The sequence below is a fragment of the Euprymna scolopes genome, chromosome 43 (assembly GCF_053919585.1).
Source record: "Euprymna scolopes isolate OS-2025 chromosome 43, ASM5391958v1, whole genome shotgun sequence".
Classification (NCBI taxonomy): Eukaryota; Metazoa; Mollusca; class Cephalopoda; order Sepiida; family Sepiolidae; genus Euprymna; species Euprymna scolopes.
Genome location: NC_136524.1, coordinates 59,249,593 through 59,270,301, shown reverse-complemented (window position 1 = coordinate 59,270,301; position 20,709 = coordinate 59,249,593). Strand labels below are relative to the sequence as shown.

Here is a 20,709-nt window from a genome sequence, read left to right as displayed (position 1 = left end):
CTTCGATACCATCCCTAACCTTAACCACTGCCGTCAGAGGGTGTTAGCTCCACTACCTCACAACACTCCCGAAATGCGTCGCACCCTGACCCCCACCCTTCTTCGCCACGTAAGCGCTTACAATGAGAGACGGACACCCACGCCAAAATGCTCCCCTTGTGAGTGAGTAAGAACTCGCATTTTCTTCTTTTCTACCGTAAGAAAAAAAAACTCCATTCTTATCGCATTCTTTCGAAATTTACCTTGACAACACCCAATTCTTTCTTGCTTCCCTCAACCGCCCCACCTCGAATTTCTACCTAAAAAAAAAGTCTATAATACTCACACTTTCGCCCCGACCATCTCACTCGCACACCCTTCATAACCTAGCATTATTATTTATCGCCACCGCCATTCCCAGTGCCGACAACGACGTTCCCGCCTCTCTGAAACCCCCAATTTCCTAAACCAACTCAAATCCCCCAGCTTCCATGCGCCACTACCACTGCCGTCGCCGCCACCTCCTCCACCGCCTCCGCCGTCATTTCTTCCACTATCATTATCATAATCATCACGAAGACCATCATCGCCATCACCATTGTCGTCAACAGCAATGATCATACTCTAAGTCTGCTACCCTGTTTATTTCTTAAAACCTCCATCCCACCCCGCCTCCGATCCCTACCACCAACACTAACACCACCACCTCGCGAATACACAAACACACCTCTACCTTCGTGTTATCCCTCCGCTCATACCCCAACCCATTACAGCTCCCTTTTTTTTTTTCACGTAAGCTCATGAGTCTGACACTGATTCTGACGAAAGCACCCCCCACCGCATCTATTTACACTACAACCCACCCCCACCTCCATACCGATATCGTAATCATCACTTCAAATTCTAATATTCGTTTTTGTTTTTGTTTGGGTTTTTTTTTTGTTGTTTTTTTGTGTTTTTGTTTTTTTACTTTTCTTTCATCGCCATCCTCATCCTCCTCCGGAAACCGTCAGCTTTGACACTCAGGAGTAGGTTATAATAGAACGTTTGACGGTAAGTGTCTTTGGCAGACGCATTTTTGTTCTTTTTCCTGCTTGTTGAGGCGAAGAGGTTTTCTCAGCTGAAGCGCGAAAACAATACGGAGGGTTTTGTGTTTGTGTTTTTGTTTTTCTTTTTTGTTTTTTAGAGAGTTAGTAAAGAGATAGACTTCTGGGGAAGGGGAACTAGAGAGAGAGAAAATAAGATAGATAAAGAGATATTAATAGAGAGAGAAGTGGGAGAGTGAAGAAAAATGTGAAAGAAACTTTAATTAGAACGAAAAGAAAAAAAAAATTTAGAGACTGGGTAATTAGAAACCATAAAGGAAAAATAAAGAAATAAAAAAGAAGCAAAAAGAGATGAAATAGAAGAGGAAAACGACGAAGCATAATTGTAGTGAGAAAATGAAAAAGGGGATTCTTCTTCTTTTTCTTCTTCTTCTTCTTCTTCTTCTTCTTCTTCTTCTTCTTCTTCTTCTTCTTCTTCTTCTAATGATAACAACAACAACAATATTAAGGAAAAAGAAGCAAGGGGAAGAATAACAACAATAAGAAGAAAAGGATGATGATGATGATGATGATGATGATGATGATGATGATGATGATGATGATGATGATGATGATGAAGAAGAAGAAGAAGAAGAAGAAAAGACGAAGAAGAAGAATAGGAAGGAATCGCAATAAAGAATAAGATTCAATGAAAAGAGCAATGGCTAAAAAGATAATAATAACAATAATAATAAAGATAATAATAACAATAATAATAAAGATAATAATAATAATAATAATAATAAGAAGAAGAAGAAGAAGAAGAAGAAGAATGATAATAATAATAATAATGTTAATAATAATAATAAGAAGAAGAAGAAGAAGAAGAAAAAGAAGAAGAAGAAGAAGAAGAAGAAGAAGAAAAATAGAAAGGAACACAATTAATTAGAAAAAAGCAGATATAGAAGGAAAAAAGAAGAGAAGCAAAAGTGAAAACAAGAAAAAGAGAAAAGGAATACGATTATGGGAGAAAAAAAATCACAACAAAACAAAAAAACAAAATGACAGATATTGAAATTAAAAGTGATTTTTAAAAAATAACAATATTAAAAAATAAACCAAAGATTTAAAAAAAAAAAAAAAGAAGATCATTCTTGGCGTGGTAGTGGTTGTCGTTCGCTGCTGGTGATGTTGATATTGACGTTAAAGATATTGTAGAATACGATTATTATGATAATGATGATGCTGTTGCTCTTGATTGCTGTTGTGTAATTGTTATTGTTGTTGTTGCTGCTGCAGATGATGATGATGATGATGATGATGATGATGGTAGTGGTGGTGGTGGTGGTGGTGGTGACGACGACGACGACGACGACGACGACGACGACGACGACGACGTGGTAGTGGTTGTCGTTTGCTGAAACATACCAACAGGGAGAGTAAGGATGTAGTTTATGAGTATATAAAGCGGAAAAGGAGACTAAGGCGGTTTGGCCAGATAAATGAATAAATAGGCACAACAATGATAGCGTAGAGGATATGTCTGGGGTCCGAAGAGTGCGATTGGCAGATGTTATCCTTCACACTGATAATTCCAGGAAAAAAGAATGAAACACCTGTGTATGTGAACAGCCCCTTTAAGAACTTGGTTCTTATTGTTGAGCACTCTAAGTTTAAATTAAAGTCGATCATTTACCGGATTTTGAATAAGTCCTGTTACATTTTTATTTTTATAAATTCATGTATTCTTATTGATTGTAACTAACATTTGAGTACTTCTAATTAATACTTATATATTGCAGATACAATATTGACTCCTGAGAAAATCCTAAATTATAAGTACAACCCAATGGAAGGAAAAAGAAATGAAATCTCCGTTTTGCTGCGCACGGGTCGCAAACAAACTGACATTGCAAAGCTACTAAACGTCAGTAGAATGACTGCCTATCGTGTTGCCCAACGTCTGAATAACTCGGAGACCCTCAAGGATCGACCTCGATCAGGAAGGCCTCAAAAAATTAGGCGTGGAACCATCAAAAAGGCCTTTGAAAATGATCCTGAGCTGAAAATGACAAGACTGGCACAAAAGATGAAGATTTCTGTATCCACAGTGTCCAGGGTGGTCAAGAGCATGGGAGGAAAGAGTGTAAGACGTTCCAAGAAACCCCTCTTGAGTGCTGCAATGATTCATAAACGTCTGGAGAGGAGCACCCGCCTGTTGAATGACTTAAAGAGCCACGGGAATCGTATCCTCATTTTCTCCAATGAGAAAACATTCACTGTCGATCCAGTCTTCAACAGGCAGAACGACCGGGTCGTATGCTTTGGGAATGATGTCTCTAACCACAAGAGAGTGTCAACCACCAAGCATCCAGCATCTGTCATGATGCTTGGGGTCATAGCATCCAATGGGGAGAAGATGCCCCCGGTGTGGTTTGAACAGGGATACAGGCTAACCTCCGCTGTTTACAAAGACATTTTGGAAACTAAAGTTCTTCCATGGGTTAAAAAGATTACCAAGAAAGCAGATTACGTGTTCCAGCAGGACGGCGCACCTGCACACACCGCCAAAATTGCGCAGAACTGGTTAGAGACTAAGATTTTTGGCCTCCACAGTTGCCAGATTTGAACCCCCTTGATTTCAGTGTGTGGGCGCATATTGAGGCAAGGGCCTGTAAGACCCGCCACAGTAACACAAATGAGCTGAAAGCCTCTGTGAACCGAGCATGGACGTCCATGAAGAAGGACTACGTTAGGAAGGCCTGTAAGAGTTTCTGACCTCTGTTGGAACGTGTCATTGCCGCCAAAGGTGGCCACATTGAATGATATGATGCCTTGTATGCTAATAAATCATTGTGTAACCAAACTTGTTTAATTCTACCCAAAATGACGTACCAGGCTTAATTTGAATAGGAAAATCTACAATGTAACAGGACTTATTTAAAACCCGGTATAGCTCATGATGTTATGATCATAAGACCACTCTCGCCGCCTAAACATTTATGTTTTTATATAATTGTCGATTTCAATTTCTCGCTATTAACGTTGGCCCTGTGGTTTGTTCCTTGCTAATGGAGTCAGAGATGGCTCCATGGCCGACTTCGAATCTCCCGACTAGCTGTAATCGTAACTTCCTGCACTGATGATTCTCGAAAGGCTGAAAAATTAGTGCGTATAGGTATTAAAAAATAATTATAGTAATAAGAGTATTCAAAATAGGCCAACAAAGTAATGTATAACACGAAGTTCCGTTTAACTGCATTTCTAACACAGTTTTGACAGCCTATTAAAATATATTTCTTATATCGACACGAATAGACTTGATTTCTCTCATTTCCCCATCATTGTTTTCATCTGAAGGGAAAAGTAAAACGGTACATGATTAAAAATATTCATAGCTTTAGTATTTCACTATTGAGCTATTTAAAGAAACTTTATGTTGTTAATACTTATATATGGTTAGAAAATTTTATTTGAAATAATATATATATATATATATATATATATATATGCATGTATATTAGTGATAGGACGATTTCAATAGTTTTCCTGATTCCGATACAATTACCGATTCTGTGCTAAATTCCCAATTCCAATACAATTACCAATTCCGATTCCAATTCTTTATAAATCTCTAATTATTTAACTATAAGATTGTTCTTTCTCCCGATTTTCGTAAAAACAAATGTTAAATATGTAGATATTTTCATAGATGTCAAAATTAGGCTTGTGGAGGATGATCTATCGATTTTAGCTTCACTTTTTTTTAAATCAATGAATATTTAGTAATTTTATCGATATTACTAACAATAGAAGATTTTACTTTAAACAAAATCAGATAAAAAAAAAGCCAATTAAAAGCATCGATTTGGCATCAGAAAATAGGCACCAATATTTCCGACTGCGATACCAATTCTAATGCCCCCAAATGTTCCGATTTTTATGATTTCCGATTCCGATTCCGATTAATCGTCTCACCACTAATATATATTTCTCCACAAAACAGGTGTTTTTCTTTGGGAGGGTGGTTTAATGACTATGAACATATATTACACTACAAACATATACAGAACTGCATATCAAAGAAGATAATGCTTAGGAAGCTGTAATAATGATGAAGGCACATATACTGCAATACTCCCAAGAAGGAGATAATACATGGGATGATAGTACTATGAAAACAGGACAGTTACTTCACTACACCTTCTAAAAATGGAAATAGTAATTTCTGATGAAGAGGAAGGGAGTTAGTAGCTTAGAATATACTGTGAATGCTGTCAGGTTTACCGAAAACACGTGTATAGGTTACTAACATTGTTAGGCCCCCCCCCCCAAAAACAAAAATACAAATAAACCTAAAACCCCATCCTCCAACGTAGACCCCTACTACCATGTCTCCTCCAACATCAGGGGTCTAGGTTCCAACCTTCCAGAGGTTGAAACACAATTACAGGAGACGAAACTGGACATATTCTTTCTAAACGAAACAGGTATAAGGCCGACCACTTCCCTAGATGAGTTCATACAAGACCCTAATTTACCTTATATGTGCTTCCGAGTTGCACTTGCTTACACCACCGCATTTATATTTGCCCTCTATCGCCCCCACAACAGCAGGGTTACTATCTTTAAGAGTATATCTAAGAAAATTGACAACATCCTGTCTTCTTATCCTTCGGCTAACATTCATATTTGCGGTGGCTTCAATGTCCATAATGTGGAATGGCTGACCCACTCAAATAAGACAGATGATGAGGGGAGGTTCTGTCATGATTTCGCCATTGCCTATGACCTCACTAAGATTGTTCACGAACCCACCCGTGTGCCCAATACTACCGGTCAGTATGTAAGCCTTTTAAACCTTTTACTCACAAGTTCCCCTGAGCTATGTTCATGTTCCATTCTATCTCCTCTAGGATCCTCCAACCACTCCGTTGTATCAGTTAAGATAAAAATGAAATATAATAAGTCTTCAGACGTACCTCTCCATCGTACTGTATATCGATACTCTATGGCTGACTGGGATAGCTTCCATGCATTCATAACTTATCTACCTCTGCACTCCATGTTTAAAAAGGAAGTGTCCTCTATCGTATCAGATCTGACCGAATGGTTAATTGTAGGTATAGACCGATTTATACCATCTAAAAAATTCCAACAAAAACCTAGCCCCCAGCCATGGTTCTCCCCAGAATGTACTGCTGCCATTGCTTTTTATAGGTACCAACGTAATAGATGCACTGAGACTAAAGCTGCTTTCAGGACTGCCAGCAAACACTGTAAAAGAGTAATAAAAAATGCAAGAGAGCTATATGCCCAGTCTGTTAAATCCAAAGTAGCTGATCAGTGGCTTGGTTCCCACCAGTTTTGGCAAATAACAAATAGGATCCTAACAGAAGCGTGCATTCTATCCCAACCATTATCAATGGACCTGAGGTCATCTCGTCAGCATCAGCTAGGGCCAAACTATTTGTCAAGAACTTTGCAGCTAATTCTACCCTTTGTGACGAAGGCCATCAACTCCCCATATTTCCTATAACAGACAACACACTATGCAACATACAAGTATCTGTGCGTGAGGTCGCCAAGCTAATCAAGAACCTTGATTCCAGTAAAGCCACTGGCTCTGATGGCATTCCAATTCTAATACTGAAAAAGCTTCAACCAGAACTTGTTGCCATACTTACAAAACTGTTTAAGCATTGCCTTAAGGAGAAGTGCTTTCCAACACCCTGAAAAACCTCATCAGTTTGCCCTGTATTTAAGAATTCAGGTGATAAGTCATCTCCCTCTCAGTACAGACCAATAAGTTTCCTGTGTGTCATGAGTAAGCTGCTGGAATCCATATTAAATAGAGAAGTAGTCAACCACCTCAACAGAAATAACCTTCTTAGTGACATGCAATATGGTTTCCGTTCTGCTAGATCTAAAGCATATGTGCTAACAGTAATATCTCATAGGATTAGTGAATCTCTTGACAAAGGCTTCCTTTCTAGGGCAATTGCTCTTGACATATCAAATGCCTTCGATAAGGAATGGCATAAGGGCTTACTTCACGAGATTTCCAGCTACGGTATAACTGGAAATGTTTTCTCAATAATTAAATCATTTCTCTCTGATAGGCTCATAAGAGTAGTGGTTGATGGGCAGAAATCAGAGGTGCACAGTATTAATGCTGAAGTCCCTCAGGGGTCTATCCTGGGCCTAACTCTCTTACTGATCTACATCAATGATCTCCCAAAACACATACTTAAATCATTCGTTGACATCTCTGCTGATGACATGACCATCTATGGCAACACATCAAAGGCCGTAAATGACAAAGTTCTCTCTGATTCTCTCTCCTCTGATCTTGAGTGTGTGGTACAGTGGAGGAAGAGGTGGCTGGTTACTTTTAATGCATCTAAAACCAAGCTCCTATCTTTATATCATCAACACTCTGATCCCCACCTGGCATCAATTGTGATGGATGGCTCTCATCTTGGGAAGGCTCCATGTTTTGACAAGCTTCTAGGATTGACCTTTACTCCTGATCTGAAATGGAACACGTACATCAAGTCTGTTGCCCAGGTCGCTGGGAAAATGGTAGGATCCTTCTACCGCTCAAGAAGGTATCTCACTACTGATGCAATTCTCTATCTGTATAAAAGCCAAGTACGTCCAAGGATGGAGTACTGCTGCCACATCTGGGCAGGAGCTACTAAAAGCAATCTATCCTGCCTTGACAGAGTGCAAAATAGGCTTCGTTGGCTTTTCTCTTCCCTGCAATCCCTCTCCCACAGAAGAGACGTTGTGAGCCTGTCTTTGTTTTATCATTATTTCCATGGCAAGTGCTCGTTTGATCTCCAATCTCTGGTTCCCCCTCACCAATCTTTCAAGAAAGACACCCGTCTAGCTGAAACCACTGTCAGTAATTTTCCCCACTCTTTATCTGTGCCTAAATCAAAGCGTAGATTCCATGGCCAAAGCTTCTTTCTTAGAAGTGCACACCTGTGGAACTCTCATCCGTTTGCCTGTTTCCCACCTGACTACAACTTGGATGTCTTCAAGTCCAACATAAACAAATTCCTAATGAATCACCCCCTTAAGTATGACACTTTATCAAATCTTCATCACTAACGATTACTGTACATGCAATAAATCTTATCCTCAAGTGGCTTCCGGGCCTTGATAAGTGGTGACCTCCATGTAAAAAAAAGGGCGAAATATCTTAAGTATTTTTTTACAAGGGAGTCACCACTTATCAAGGCCTGGAGGCCATTCGAAGATAAGGGTTAATGAATATAAAGTGGTAGTGTAGTAATTGTTAATAGTGTAAATTGGGTAGAATTTGATTATTTATGGGGATGGCTTAACAAGAATTTTTTACATTTGATTTGAAGGCTACCATATCGTATTCATCCGGGAAGCAGGCCAGCAGAACAGTATTCTACAGGCAGGCAGTTCTGTGAAAGAAGCTTTGTTCCTGGAATCTGCGTTTAGATTTAGGCACCGATAGAGAGTGAAGGAAATCGTATATAGTGGTTGTAGCTAGTCAAGTATTTGTGTGAAAGTTTGGCAAGGGTGGCATAGATTGGAGTGCAGAAAACGAGCACTTGCCATGAAAATAACGATAAAGTGGAGATAGGTTCGCAACGTTTCTCCTGTGAGAGAGAGGTTGCAGGAAAGAAAAAAAGGGGCACTTGAAGTCAGTTTTGAAATTATCAAGGTTAGATAGAGTGCGCCGAGAAATTCCTGCCCAGACTTTACAGAATTCTCCATTATATGACGTACCTAACTCTTACACAGATAGAGGATTGCATCGGAAGCAAGATATCTTCCGGAGTGATAGAGTGATCCAACTATTTTTTCCAGCGATTTTTATAATAGATTGAATGTATGTGTTCCATTTCAGATCAGGAGTGAATGTCATTCCCAGAAGCATATCATTACACGGGGCTTCCCTAAGACGAGAGCCATTCATTTCAGTTGGGGTGTGATGGGTGTCAGAGTGATTATAATGAAAGGAGAGAAACCTGGTTTTCGATACATTAAAATTAATCAGCCACTTTTTCCCCCATTGTAACACGTGCTCAACATCGAAAGACAGAGAATCAGAAAGATCTTGGTCATTGTTGCCCTTTGAAATATTGACAAAGATTGTGGTGTCGTCTGCATGAATGTCTACGAATGATCTAAGAATGTGATTTTGGAGATCATTGATGAAAATCAGGAAAACAGTTGGGCCCAGGATGAAACCTTGAAGGACGCCAGCATTAATACTTTTTCTGATTTCTGTCCATCAACGACTACTCTTATAAGCCTATCAGAGAGAAAGGATTTAATAATTGAGCGGACATTGCCTGCTATTTCATAGCTGGCAGTCTTGTGGAGTAGACCTTTATGTCATACTCTATCAAAAATCTTGGAGATGGCAAAATCTATTGAAACGAAGCCCCTGTCGAGAGATTCACTAATCCTGTGTGATATAACCGTTAGTACATCAGCTGTAGATCTAGCAGAACGAAAACCATATTGCATGTTACTATGTAGGTTATTTTTGCTGAGGTGGTCGACCATTTCTCTGTTTATCACAGTTTCCAGCAACTTACTCTTGAGACATAGGAGACTGATTAGTCTGTACTAAGAGGGAGATGACGGATTCCTGGAATTTTTAAATACGGAGCAGATGAAGTTCCCAGGGTGTTGGGAAGCTTTTCTACTTAAGGCAACGTTTAATTAGCTTTGTAAGTATTGGAGTTGAAGCTTTTTGAGTACCATGACACTTTTGAGTTGTCGGGGCCAGTTGCTTTACTGTAATCCAGGTTTTTGATAAGCTTGGCTACATTATGTACATATATTTGTATGTCGCATAATGTGTTTTAAGTCACGGGAGGAAATACGGAGGTGGGCGACCCTCATCGCAAAGTGTAGAATTTTCTGCAGAGTTCTTGGCAAAGAGTTTAGCTTTGTTAGATGCTGACAAATTACCTGAGGTTCATTGATGATGGTAGAGATAGAAGACACGCTTCTGTTCAGGACCTTGTTTGTTATTGACCAAAACTGGTTGAAACCAAGCTGCTATTCAGCTACTTTAACCTTGACGTACTGAGCATATGAATCTCTTGCATTCTTTTTTTTTTACATAGGCATCACCACTTATCAAGGCCAAGAGGCCACTCAAGGATAAGGGTTAAAGAGTGTACAGTAGACATTGGATAATATAGTAATCATTAGTAATGAAAATTTGGTAAATTTGATAACTTATATAGAACGGCTCATCAAGAACTTATTTACGTTAGACTTGAACACAACCATATTGTAGTCAGCCGGAAAGCAAGAAAACGGAAGACAATTCCATAGGCGTGCAGTTCTAAGAAAGAAGCTTTGTTCATGGAATCTATGTTTAGGTTTAAGCAAAGATAAAGAGTGGGGGAATTATTGATAGTGTTTTCAGCTAGACGAGTGTTTCTTGTGAAAGTTTGGTGAGGGGGGGACCATAGACTGAAGTTCAGTCAAACACTTTCCATTAAAATAACGATACATCAGAGACAAACTCGCAACATCTCTTCTGTGAGATAAAGGTTGCAGGGAAGAGAAAAGGACATCTCCTACGAGGCTACGAAGTCTATTTTGAACTCTATCAACTCTATTATTGGTTTTACAATGGTTGTGGTAGTCCTAAAGATGACTTTGGTTTCACAACATTTATTACGTTGGAAGCAATACTAGACATACTAAGCATTTGTAGCCCTGTAAATATATATATATATATATATATATATATATATATATATATATATATATATATATATATATATATATTATTGGAATTTTCCCTTTTTTCCTTGTACACATTTTTGTGAATTTTTCCATGGATTTCTGCCTTTGGATTATTACGGACCATCTTCTTCCAATTACGGGATTTTTGGATTTTACTTGTGCAAATGGAAATTCAATTAACTTTCTTGAAGTTATATACTTGGATTTTACAGTCACTGGATTATTTATCTTCCACCAGACTATTCATTCATGTGTAATCGCCTTTTTCTTCACCATATTCCCTCTGCTTCACTTTTTTTGTTTTCAAGTAAGATCTTTGACTTACTTGTTGTTTCATCAAATACTTTTGCATGCAAAATCCGATCCCGCATTTTGCTAATTCCTACCCTCTTATGAGAAGGAAAGTATTTCTTCGAAACTCCGCGGATTAAGGACTATCCACTTATCTAGTGTTTCCTTTTCAGATTAAATGTTTTTAACTCTTTTTCAAAGTGTTTTTTAACATGTTTTATTAACTGTTTGCTCGTGTATATATATATATATATATATATATATATATATATGTATATATATATATATATATATAAGAGAGGGAGAAAGAGAGAGTGAGAGAGAGAGAAAGAGAGAGAGAGAGAGAGAGAGAGAGAGAGAGGGGTATATTCTTTCTTAACTAACCTGTATATGAAAAACGCGAAACTGACGAAGGAGACGCCTTTTCTCTCGCTTCTTAATCGAAAGTCTCAAAAAAACACGTAAGAGAAAAATGATCGATGCTACGAAATACCATTTGAATTTTTTTTTTCTTATTTGTATTCTTCGGACTACTATTCTTATCTTGGGCGTTCTATCATGACATTCGACTGATATAAACACAACCTTCTTCAGCCACATCTTTTCGGATTAGAAAACACAATAATCTAACTTGGAAACCCTATAGTAGAATTTCGAACCTATGAATGACCTACGTTCTGTCGAGGGAGACAATAGATACCCCCTGTAAGAGTGTATGCGCAATTAATTGTGAAGCAAGGTTTGCGCAATCCACAACCACGCTTCTCCTGCATCTATTAGCAAGAAGAAGTCCAGGACGGATGGAAACAATGCCGAGATAAGCAAAAGTTACATACAGCTCCTGATATTCCGATAGCTATCCATCTTAGTAATGACCAGGCTCGACGATGCTTAACTTTGGTGATCTAACATGATTATCGTGTATATAATCTATACGTTAATTCTAATTGAACCCTTTATTTAATTCTCGGTGCATAATGTTCTCAGCCATGACCAAGAAGTAGTTATTGTTTATGCTATTCTTGTAAGGATTGAACCTTCAACCTCCAGAAGGGTGTCACTTAGAACTGATTGCTTTACAACGCTGTTGCCTATACGGCACTTGTCCATGTGATGGAATAAGAATGTGCTGGCACCAACTGATGCCTCTGCATACCAGATGCGTTTTTTTTTTTTAGGAAGCGTCAATTTATAGAATTTTTTACAGGTCCAGTTCTCTCAGGCTCGTGTGATGTTGTTTCCATATTTTTGTTTTATTTCTCTTTCAACTTACATGCGCATAGGTAGAGCTCGTTGGTTATCATTCGATGATTTTTTTCTTGAGATTTCGGTTTCATGCGTAATATAGTCCAAATCATCGCTTTGCTTTCTATTCCTCCTTGTAATTTTAAGACTGCTGTCAATGTCTCTACAATTACTTACATTTTAGTGATTTTCTTCAAGTTCCATAATTAGTTGCACTTCTCAGGCAAGTTAATAAGGGATACGATGTGAAGGTATGTTTTGATAAAAGTTGTCAAAACATTATCAAGATATAAAATGGACAAGTTGCACCGGAAGTTCTTAAAAATAACTGACGTGGTTGTCATGTGATTAGGTTAGCTGATTTGGAATTGGAACGTAAAGGACGGGTTAACAGTAGTCTCCCCTACCCTAGGAAGGGAGATGATGTGTCTCCAAATTGGAGATTAGAATTAACCACAAGCAAAGATTCTCGCTTTCCATTCTTCTGCGTTCGACACCAAGAAAGTGAATAAAAAACTACTATAAAACCAATCATCGTTTTGGAGTGAAATGCATTCGTTGAAACAGGTTCCAGCTGCAAGAACAGAGGAAACCCAGATGGACCATCAGATCAACGAGCAGTAGAAAAAGGTATGTCGAATACACGTATCACACACACACACACACACACACACACACACACACACACACACACACACACACATATGCGCGCGCACACACACATTTAGACGATCATGGAAAGAACTCAAATGGATTACAAATAGAAGTAGGGTTCGAATAGTGAAGAACCACTAGATAGAGAATAATGACACATAAACGCACTCAAAACCCACTATATAACATTATGTTGATTTGGTGCTCGTGATGAGGACACCCTACAAGGATGCGTAAAAAAAAGAACCTTGAGGTTACCACGAAAACAACGTCAAGAAAAATAAAGACAGAAAAGGTGAAAAAAAACAAAGAAAAAATAACACAACGTTGAAAAAATGAAAAAAAAAAAAAAAACAGGAGAAAATAAGGTCCTACAAACTAGGCGTAAAAGAAAAATATATACAAAGTAAACAAAGAAACGATTTGGGAAATATAATAAGAAAACAAAAAAAACTAATTCTAACGGAAGATACGCGCACGAAGATTACGCACACATAAAAACAAAGGAAAAGAAATATATGTAACTCTAAAAATAACAAAAAGTAAATACTATAGACACACATACGAACATATTTTTAAGTATAATTAAGAAAGCAGTAGATACGTCGTAATCGACTATGGAAAAATGTCCGTTCAAAAAAGAAATGAAATTGTTGATTTTTAAATATGAAATACGGAAAATAGAACAGAATAGAAAACTAATTTTGACGCGGAGATTGTTGCACACAGAAAAAGAAAAAGAAGAAAATATATTAACACAGATAAGGTGAAAAAAAGAAAGAAAGAAAAAAAAGAAAGAGAAATAAAAAGTTAACATTGCAAATGTGTGGTCATGAGTATTTAGTAAACCTGTCAATCAAGTTGTTGCTGGTTTGCAAAAGCCAAACTTCTTGTTTAAAGAAAGTAAGAAATGTTACGAATTGTCTTTTACGAAATTGTGTTTGTTCCTAGTTGAAGCTTTGAGCTTCCATGTTTCAAAAAAAAAAAAAAAAGAAGAAAAAGAAAGACAATAAAAATTGAATTTCTTGGCTTTATTGAAAACAAAACAAGGAGAATGAGTGTAGATGGACAGTAGCTAAAGTTAAGGAACGGTCGATCATTTTCTTTTAAATAATTTCTAACTTTATCTATGAAAAAGGAAGAAAAAAATTTGGTGAATTTTCCAATGTTTAATAATGGTAGTTAAATAAAAAAATGTTTTTTTTTTTTTGTTTTTTTTATTTTGAATGCATATTTGTTTTTTTTACATATAAACAAATTTAATTAAATCACAGGCGTCTAAAATTTAAGGAACGGGGGAAATTATTAATGAAAAAACAAAGAATCCTTTCAGTATTGAATGAAAAGCCCCTTGTTTTCAATCACACTATGGCATCTTTTGCTGCAAGACAGAACCAATCGTTCACATGTTATAGGTGAGATATTATTCCAGGATTTTCTTATACATTCCCATAAATCATCAGGATTTTTTTTTGGGGGGGGGGGTCTGAAATCTTATCACCAATAATTTTCCAAACATTTTCAATTGGCTTAAGGTCGGGTCTCTGAGCTGGCCAATCCATAACGCAAATATTGAATCTATTTAGCTCTTCTAAAACTATTTTTGCTTTATGGCACGGTGCGTTGTCTTGCGTTGTCTTGCATAAAGATATCAGAATCAGAATGATTAGGAACCACATGTTCTCTAATCAATTCTCTGTACATTCGGGCATTAACTTTTCCATGAATCCTCACAATGTCCATATGTTTACGTGTATCTCTTCTCTGTTCTGTTTAAAAATCGTCTATGTAGCTTACTTGCTATTTTTTGTTTTTCCCGCGTTTTAGCTTAGCTATTTCCTGTATTTTTTCTGTTTTTTTGTAGAGATAATAAGTTGTTGTTTTTTTTTTGTTTTTTTTTTTGTAATGGGAGGTAGTTCGCTTGAAGTCTGAATGATGAGCTCTCAGGTAGAGTGTTATTAGTCATGTCAATCGGTGATTGGGAAGGTTTCTTGTAATTGTTAAAGTGAACGAAACTTAGTGTTAACAGCATTAAATGTTACCATTTTTTTTTTCAACTATGAAGACGTGACTTTTAGGTAAATTTTCATTCAAAACGCAATCGCTCCGTGAAATATAAACACGTGACATTGTTCATTCACAAATTAACCGGAAATAGAAGAAAAAAAGACGTAAAAGAAAAAATAAATTACATTTTTTTTTAATCTCATTTTCAGCTTGCTTTTTGTATATTAGATCACTGTTTCTCTTCTTTTTTTGTTTTAAATAGTGCAAGAAGGAAACGCTAGTTTCTTTTTTAGTTATTATTCTTTTTTAAGACCCTATTCTATTCTACTGTATTTTGTTTCGCCTTCTGGCTTGTCTATTAATCCAAGGCGATGGAAACCCTAACGCTCGTTTCCCCTCGCAAATAGAGATGATGTCGATTCCCTTATTATTTAATGTTAAGCACACAGCGCAGAATAATAGCATATCTTTAGCAACCAAACCTAATACGGGTCTAAGGTTTAAGGTTACAGTATAGTGAACGAGGTTTAAACAAAGTAGAATCTACAGAAAAAACAGGTTAACTCTATCATATTCCCCGTTAATATATATATATATATATATATATATATATATATATATATATATATATATATATACACACACACGCATAATATATATATATATATATATATATATACTAGCAAAAGTACATTCCCCGTTAATATATATATATATATATATATACTAGCAAAAGTACCCGTTGACTGGGTTCAAAAACAGCCTACAAAAAATGGACTCTGATTTATGAAAGTATGATAGGTTATGAAAAGGAAAGGCTGTAAAGAGATAGCTTCGAATTTGGGGGTATCAAAACCAAAGCAAAATATGATGAAAGTAAAAATAAAATAGATAAACCCCTTAACTTATTATACCATACGTGTTCAGGCTTATCACAATATTCTGTGGATCTATATTAAAAAACCTTGTTAAACTTTGTGACATATTTCCATTCTATGGAGCTCAGGCGCGAACGAACACCCCATAATTTTATTATACAATATTTCTTCAAACTGAAACATAATTATAAAAGTATACTTACGCAGATAGATATGAAAAGTCATTATTAAAGTTTATGCCGATTTCCATTCTATGGAGGTCAGGCGCGAACGCAGACACAATTTTATTATACCATCCCTATTTAAGTTAAAACATACTTATCAAAGTATTCTCATGTACATCTATATCAAAAACACTTGTAAACGATTTAAAAAAAAATTTGTGGACCAGGTGCGAACGCAGACCCCACAATTTTAATAAACCACCGTTCTGCCAGATCAAACATACCCATGTTTGTGTCTTGATACATCTTCTATCATTATATGTAATCAGTTTTTAAAAATATTCAACCATATAGAAGCCTATTCGTGACCAGACACACACACACACACATTCAGCTTTATATTATATATGTATATATATTATATATATATATATATATATATATATATATATTCTTCTAACAACCATAATTCTAATAATAACCAAGGAACTTCTCTAACCACTTTAATTAAAAAACTTAACTCTAACAATACCCCCTTCTCAATCAAATGGGCTATCATATAAAAAGTTAAGTCCTATACTCCAGGCTCTAAGTCATGTCGCCCTGCACAACCGAAGCTATAACTATAATTACTTCCCCTCAAAGTAACAATATAATAAATTCTAAAAATGAACTGATCTCTTTCGGTAAACATAAGTCCAAATTTAATTATGGCAATTTTGAAATTACATAGTTATTACTTTTACCTTTTATATAGATACTAGCGAGGGGTACCCGACGTTGCCCGGGTGTTTGTAGGTGTGGGTGAAAAAAACCCGAAATGTGAAAAAAAAAACAGGTGCCCGTGAAAATAAAAAAAAGAAGCCTTGACGCGCAGTTGGAAAATAGTAAGTGTGGTAAAAACAGGTGTGCGTTTTTGATTGACGTGACGGCGATAGGTATTCAGCAGTTAGCATTTTGTGCGGGATAGTTTTTAATGAGGTCAATAAATCGGTTTGTGTGTTTTTAAAAACCCGTTCCCTGTTGATTAGGGGGAGCGTCTCGAAATGAAAGCTACCGTCTGATATGACGAAGTCGACATTGACCAAACGTTACTTAGCTCCCTAGAGACCATTGGCTTTCGGCCAGTGATTAGAGTCGAGTTTCGCTTTTTGTTTATACCGAAAACCGAATTTACGCGTGCCGATGCGGGAAATGTGGAATAATTAACATTTGAAAGTCAATAAAATTAAATAGACAGGCGAGCTCCGTGTGAGATATTACAATTTATATATGATATAAAAAGTTTTAAGAAGTTGTGAAGCGAGCGAGCGCTTCTCTGAAAGAAGCCTTTTGTGGACATCGAGGAAAAGCATGCATACATACATACATACATACATACATACATACATACATACATTTTCGCTTTAACTTTATCGTTTTTTTTCTACATACTTCTTAATACTTTATAATTTAATAATACTTTATTTCAATTCTTCATTTCTTCTTCGCTTGGCCGGTTTTTTATCTGCATTTTTTGCTTTATTCTTTAAACTTTCCTACCTATCTAATATATCAATCTACCCACACTTTCACATCTTGTATGTATATTTACTTATATTTTACTATATGCATTTACTTACCTTTTTTCTAGCTTTTTCCTGAATTTGCAGATACCGGCGATACTCTCCCCTTAAATAATTTTTATTTTTTTATTTTATATTTTATTTTTTATATTTTATTTTTTATTTATTTATTTATTGTTTATTTATTATTTATTTTCTATTTATTTATTAATTAATTTATTTATTTTCCATTTAGTGTCTTCTAACAACTCTTGCTGACATTTTTTTAAGTGATGATCTGTACATTTCAGTTGACCTATATTATTTTGCCCTATATATTTTTTCGCGCCTTTAACATTTCCTGTCTGGGTCATTTTGACATTTGTTTCTCTATTTTTATTTAACTCTCTCACCATTTAATTTTTTCTCTCCTCTTTTTCTTCCCTGATCTTTCTTATTTATATTTATGTCTCGACAGTAGAGTGAAAAATATATCTTATTTTTCTTTTATTAATATTATTGAAATTTTTTCCTTTTTTCCCTTGTACACATTTTTGTGAATTATTCCATGGATTTCTGCCTTTGGATTATTTTGGACCATCTTCCAATTACGGGATTTCCTTGGATTTTACTTGTGCAAATGGAAATTCAATTAACTTTCTTGAAGTTATATATTTGGATTTTACCGTCACTGGATTGTTTATCTTCCGCCAGACTATCACCTTTTTCTTCACCATATTCCCTCTGCTTCACTTTTTTGTTATCAAGTAAGATCTTTGACTTACTTATTGTTTCATCAAATACTTTTGCATGCAAAATTCGATCCCGCATTTTGCTAATTCCTACCCTCTTATGAGAAGGAAAGTATTTATTCGAACCTCCGCTGATTAAGGACTATCTACTTATCTAGTGTTTCCTTTTCAGATTAAATATGTTTTTAACTCATTTCAACGTGTTTTAACATGTTTTATTAACTGTTTGCTCGTATATATATATATATATATATATATATATATATATATATATATATATATATATATATATATATATATATATATATGTATGTATATATATAAACATGGTGAGTAAGAAGATGAGAGTAACTTCAATTCTATAATAGTGAACTTATCGGGATAATACAAAGCTCAAACAAATTTGGGGGAGCTTATATAGAACACAATAAGAATAGAAAATAAATTCACAAAAAAAAAAAAAAATGCATATTGAAAAATATGGATTGATTCATTTATTTAATAAGGGTATAGATACAATTAGTTAGGAGAATAAAGCGGACTCTTTATACCAAGATATTTTGAAGCTTCATGCTTCTCATCAGAAGAGTAGAGAAGATGCTAGGAAACATAATGGCGGGATTCATCAGGAACGAAATAAATAAATAAAAATAAAATTATTGATTATTATAGTTCAATATAGTTCCTGTAAACTACATCAATAATGTTACCTAGCATCGTCTCTGCTCTTCTAATGAAAAGCATTAGGCTTCGAAATACTTTGGTATAAAGAGTCCCCTGTATCTCCCCAACTAAATGTATGTGTACCCTTATTAAATAAATGAATCATTCTATATATACCAGTATATATTCTAGTATATTATTATTTGTGTGTGAATTTATTTTCCACTCTTATTGTCTTCTGTATATATATATATATATATATATATATATATATATGTGTGTGTGTGTGTGTGTGTGTGTGTTATATTAATATATATATATGTATATATATTATATTATATTATATCATGTTATATTATATTATATTTATATTCATATTTCAACGTTTAAAATGATTTGCCTCGAATAAAATATAGAGCTATTTTACGAGTAAAACACTAAATTTGTTGTAGCAACCTATGGTAATTTTTTTTACCTTAATTGTAATAAAATAGTGTGTGTATATATATATATATATATATATATATATATATATATATATATATATATATATACTAGCTTACCCGGGCACGCGTTGCTGTGCCTCAATTTGTTAAAATGGAACACATTCTTCAAGAAAAAATTTTGTATTGTTTATTTACTTTTATCATTTTTTGCATTTTTTTCTATCAATAAAAGTTGTTTTTTCCATAAAAAAGATTATTTTTTAATCATAAATTATTAGGTGAAAGTTTTTTGTTTCGGGAAACTTGCACTTTTTTAAAAGAAATTTGGCAGTAAACGTTATTTATTTTTTGAAAACCGTATTTTTATTATAAAAAGAAAAGATGAATGCTTTATATGAACACTGTAAATAGTTGGGTGAAAGTAGAGAAACGTTTGAGTTTTTTTTTCAAGAGAATGTACACATTATTTTTTTGTCAATTGATGTTAAGAAAATAAACAGGAAAAATACTCCCATCATTAATTAATTAATTATACAAAATATGAATATATTGTTGATTTAGTGTTTCAAATTTGAACGACGCTCGGTTTAATCTGCTGATTGCCGATTAAACCCTAACCATAATTGGAATGCGGGGTTCAGGTCGGGTCAAATTATGCATGAGTACCATTCTTTTTAATTTCGTCTTTTGTTCAATTTTTTTGAGTGGGCTATAATCGATTGCAAACTAACAAATTTAACCAAAATGCAAAAAATTCAACAATTAAATAATGTTTAAAAGTACTCAGCTTCTAATACAAATCCTAGTAAATCAATCCCCCATATTGGAAACACTTAAGGGAAGGACGAAACCAAATTATTGCCAGGTTCATTTTTTTTCATTTTTTTCTTCAATATTTTAAGCAGATTTGACACTCAGCTACCAGATTTTTATGGGTCGCGCGGTTTTTAATATAATGTAAGTAGATGTAGATGTTTATAACTTATGATAAAATTTGCTGAGCATGCGCTGTTTTATGGATGTTGTAAAAATGGAACGGAAACTTAAATTTCGCTCCGTTTTAATCTTTTTTTTTTAATTGTGCCCCCCAAACGAATATAATCAAAAGAATAACATTCAACAATTTTACTTTATATATATAAAACACAAATATTTAAAAAGAAAAAAAGAAGTTATTAACGAAAGGGAAATAGTTCCATTATTAAATGAAAAAATATTTTTGTTATTTTTTACATAAGTCCAACTTACCGTTCACATTGGAAATGTCGACATTGATAGGTTGTCGTTGTTGGGTACATT

The 20,709-nt window shown here is 35.1% G+C and overlaps 1 protein-coding gene across 1 annotated transcript; it reads left to right on the top strand.

The window, feature by feature from the left end:
• Nucleotides 1-2,940: 2,940 nt before the first annotated feature.
• Nucleotides 2,941-3,633, top strand: LOC145268428 (uncharacterized). The gene has a single exon (XM_080123989.1). The coding sequence runs from the start codon at nucleotides 2,941-2,943 to the stop codon at nucleotides 3,631-3,633; it is 693 nt and encodes a 230-aa protein (XP_079980115.1).
• Nucleotides 3,634-20,709: the final 17,076 nt, after the last annotated feature.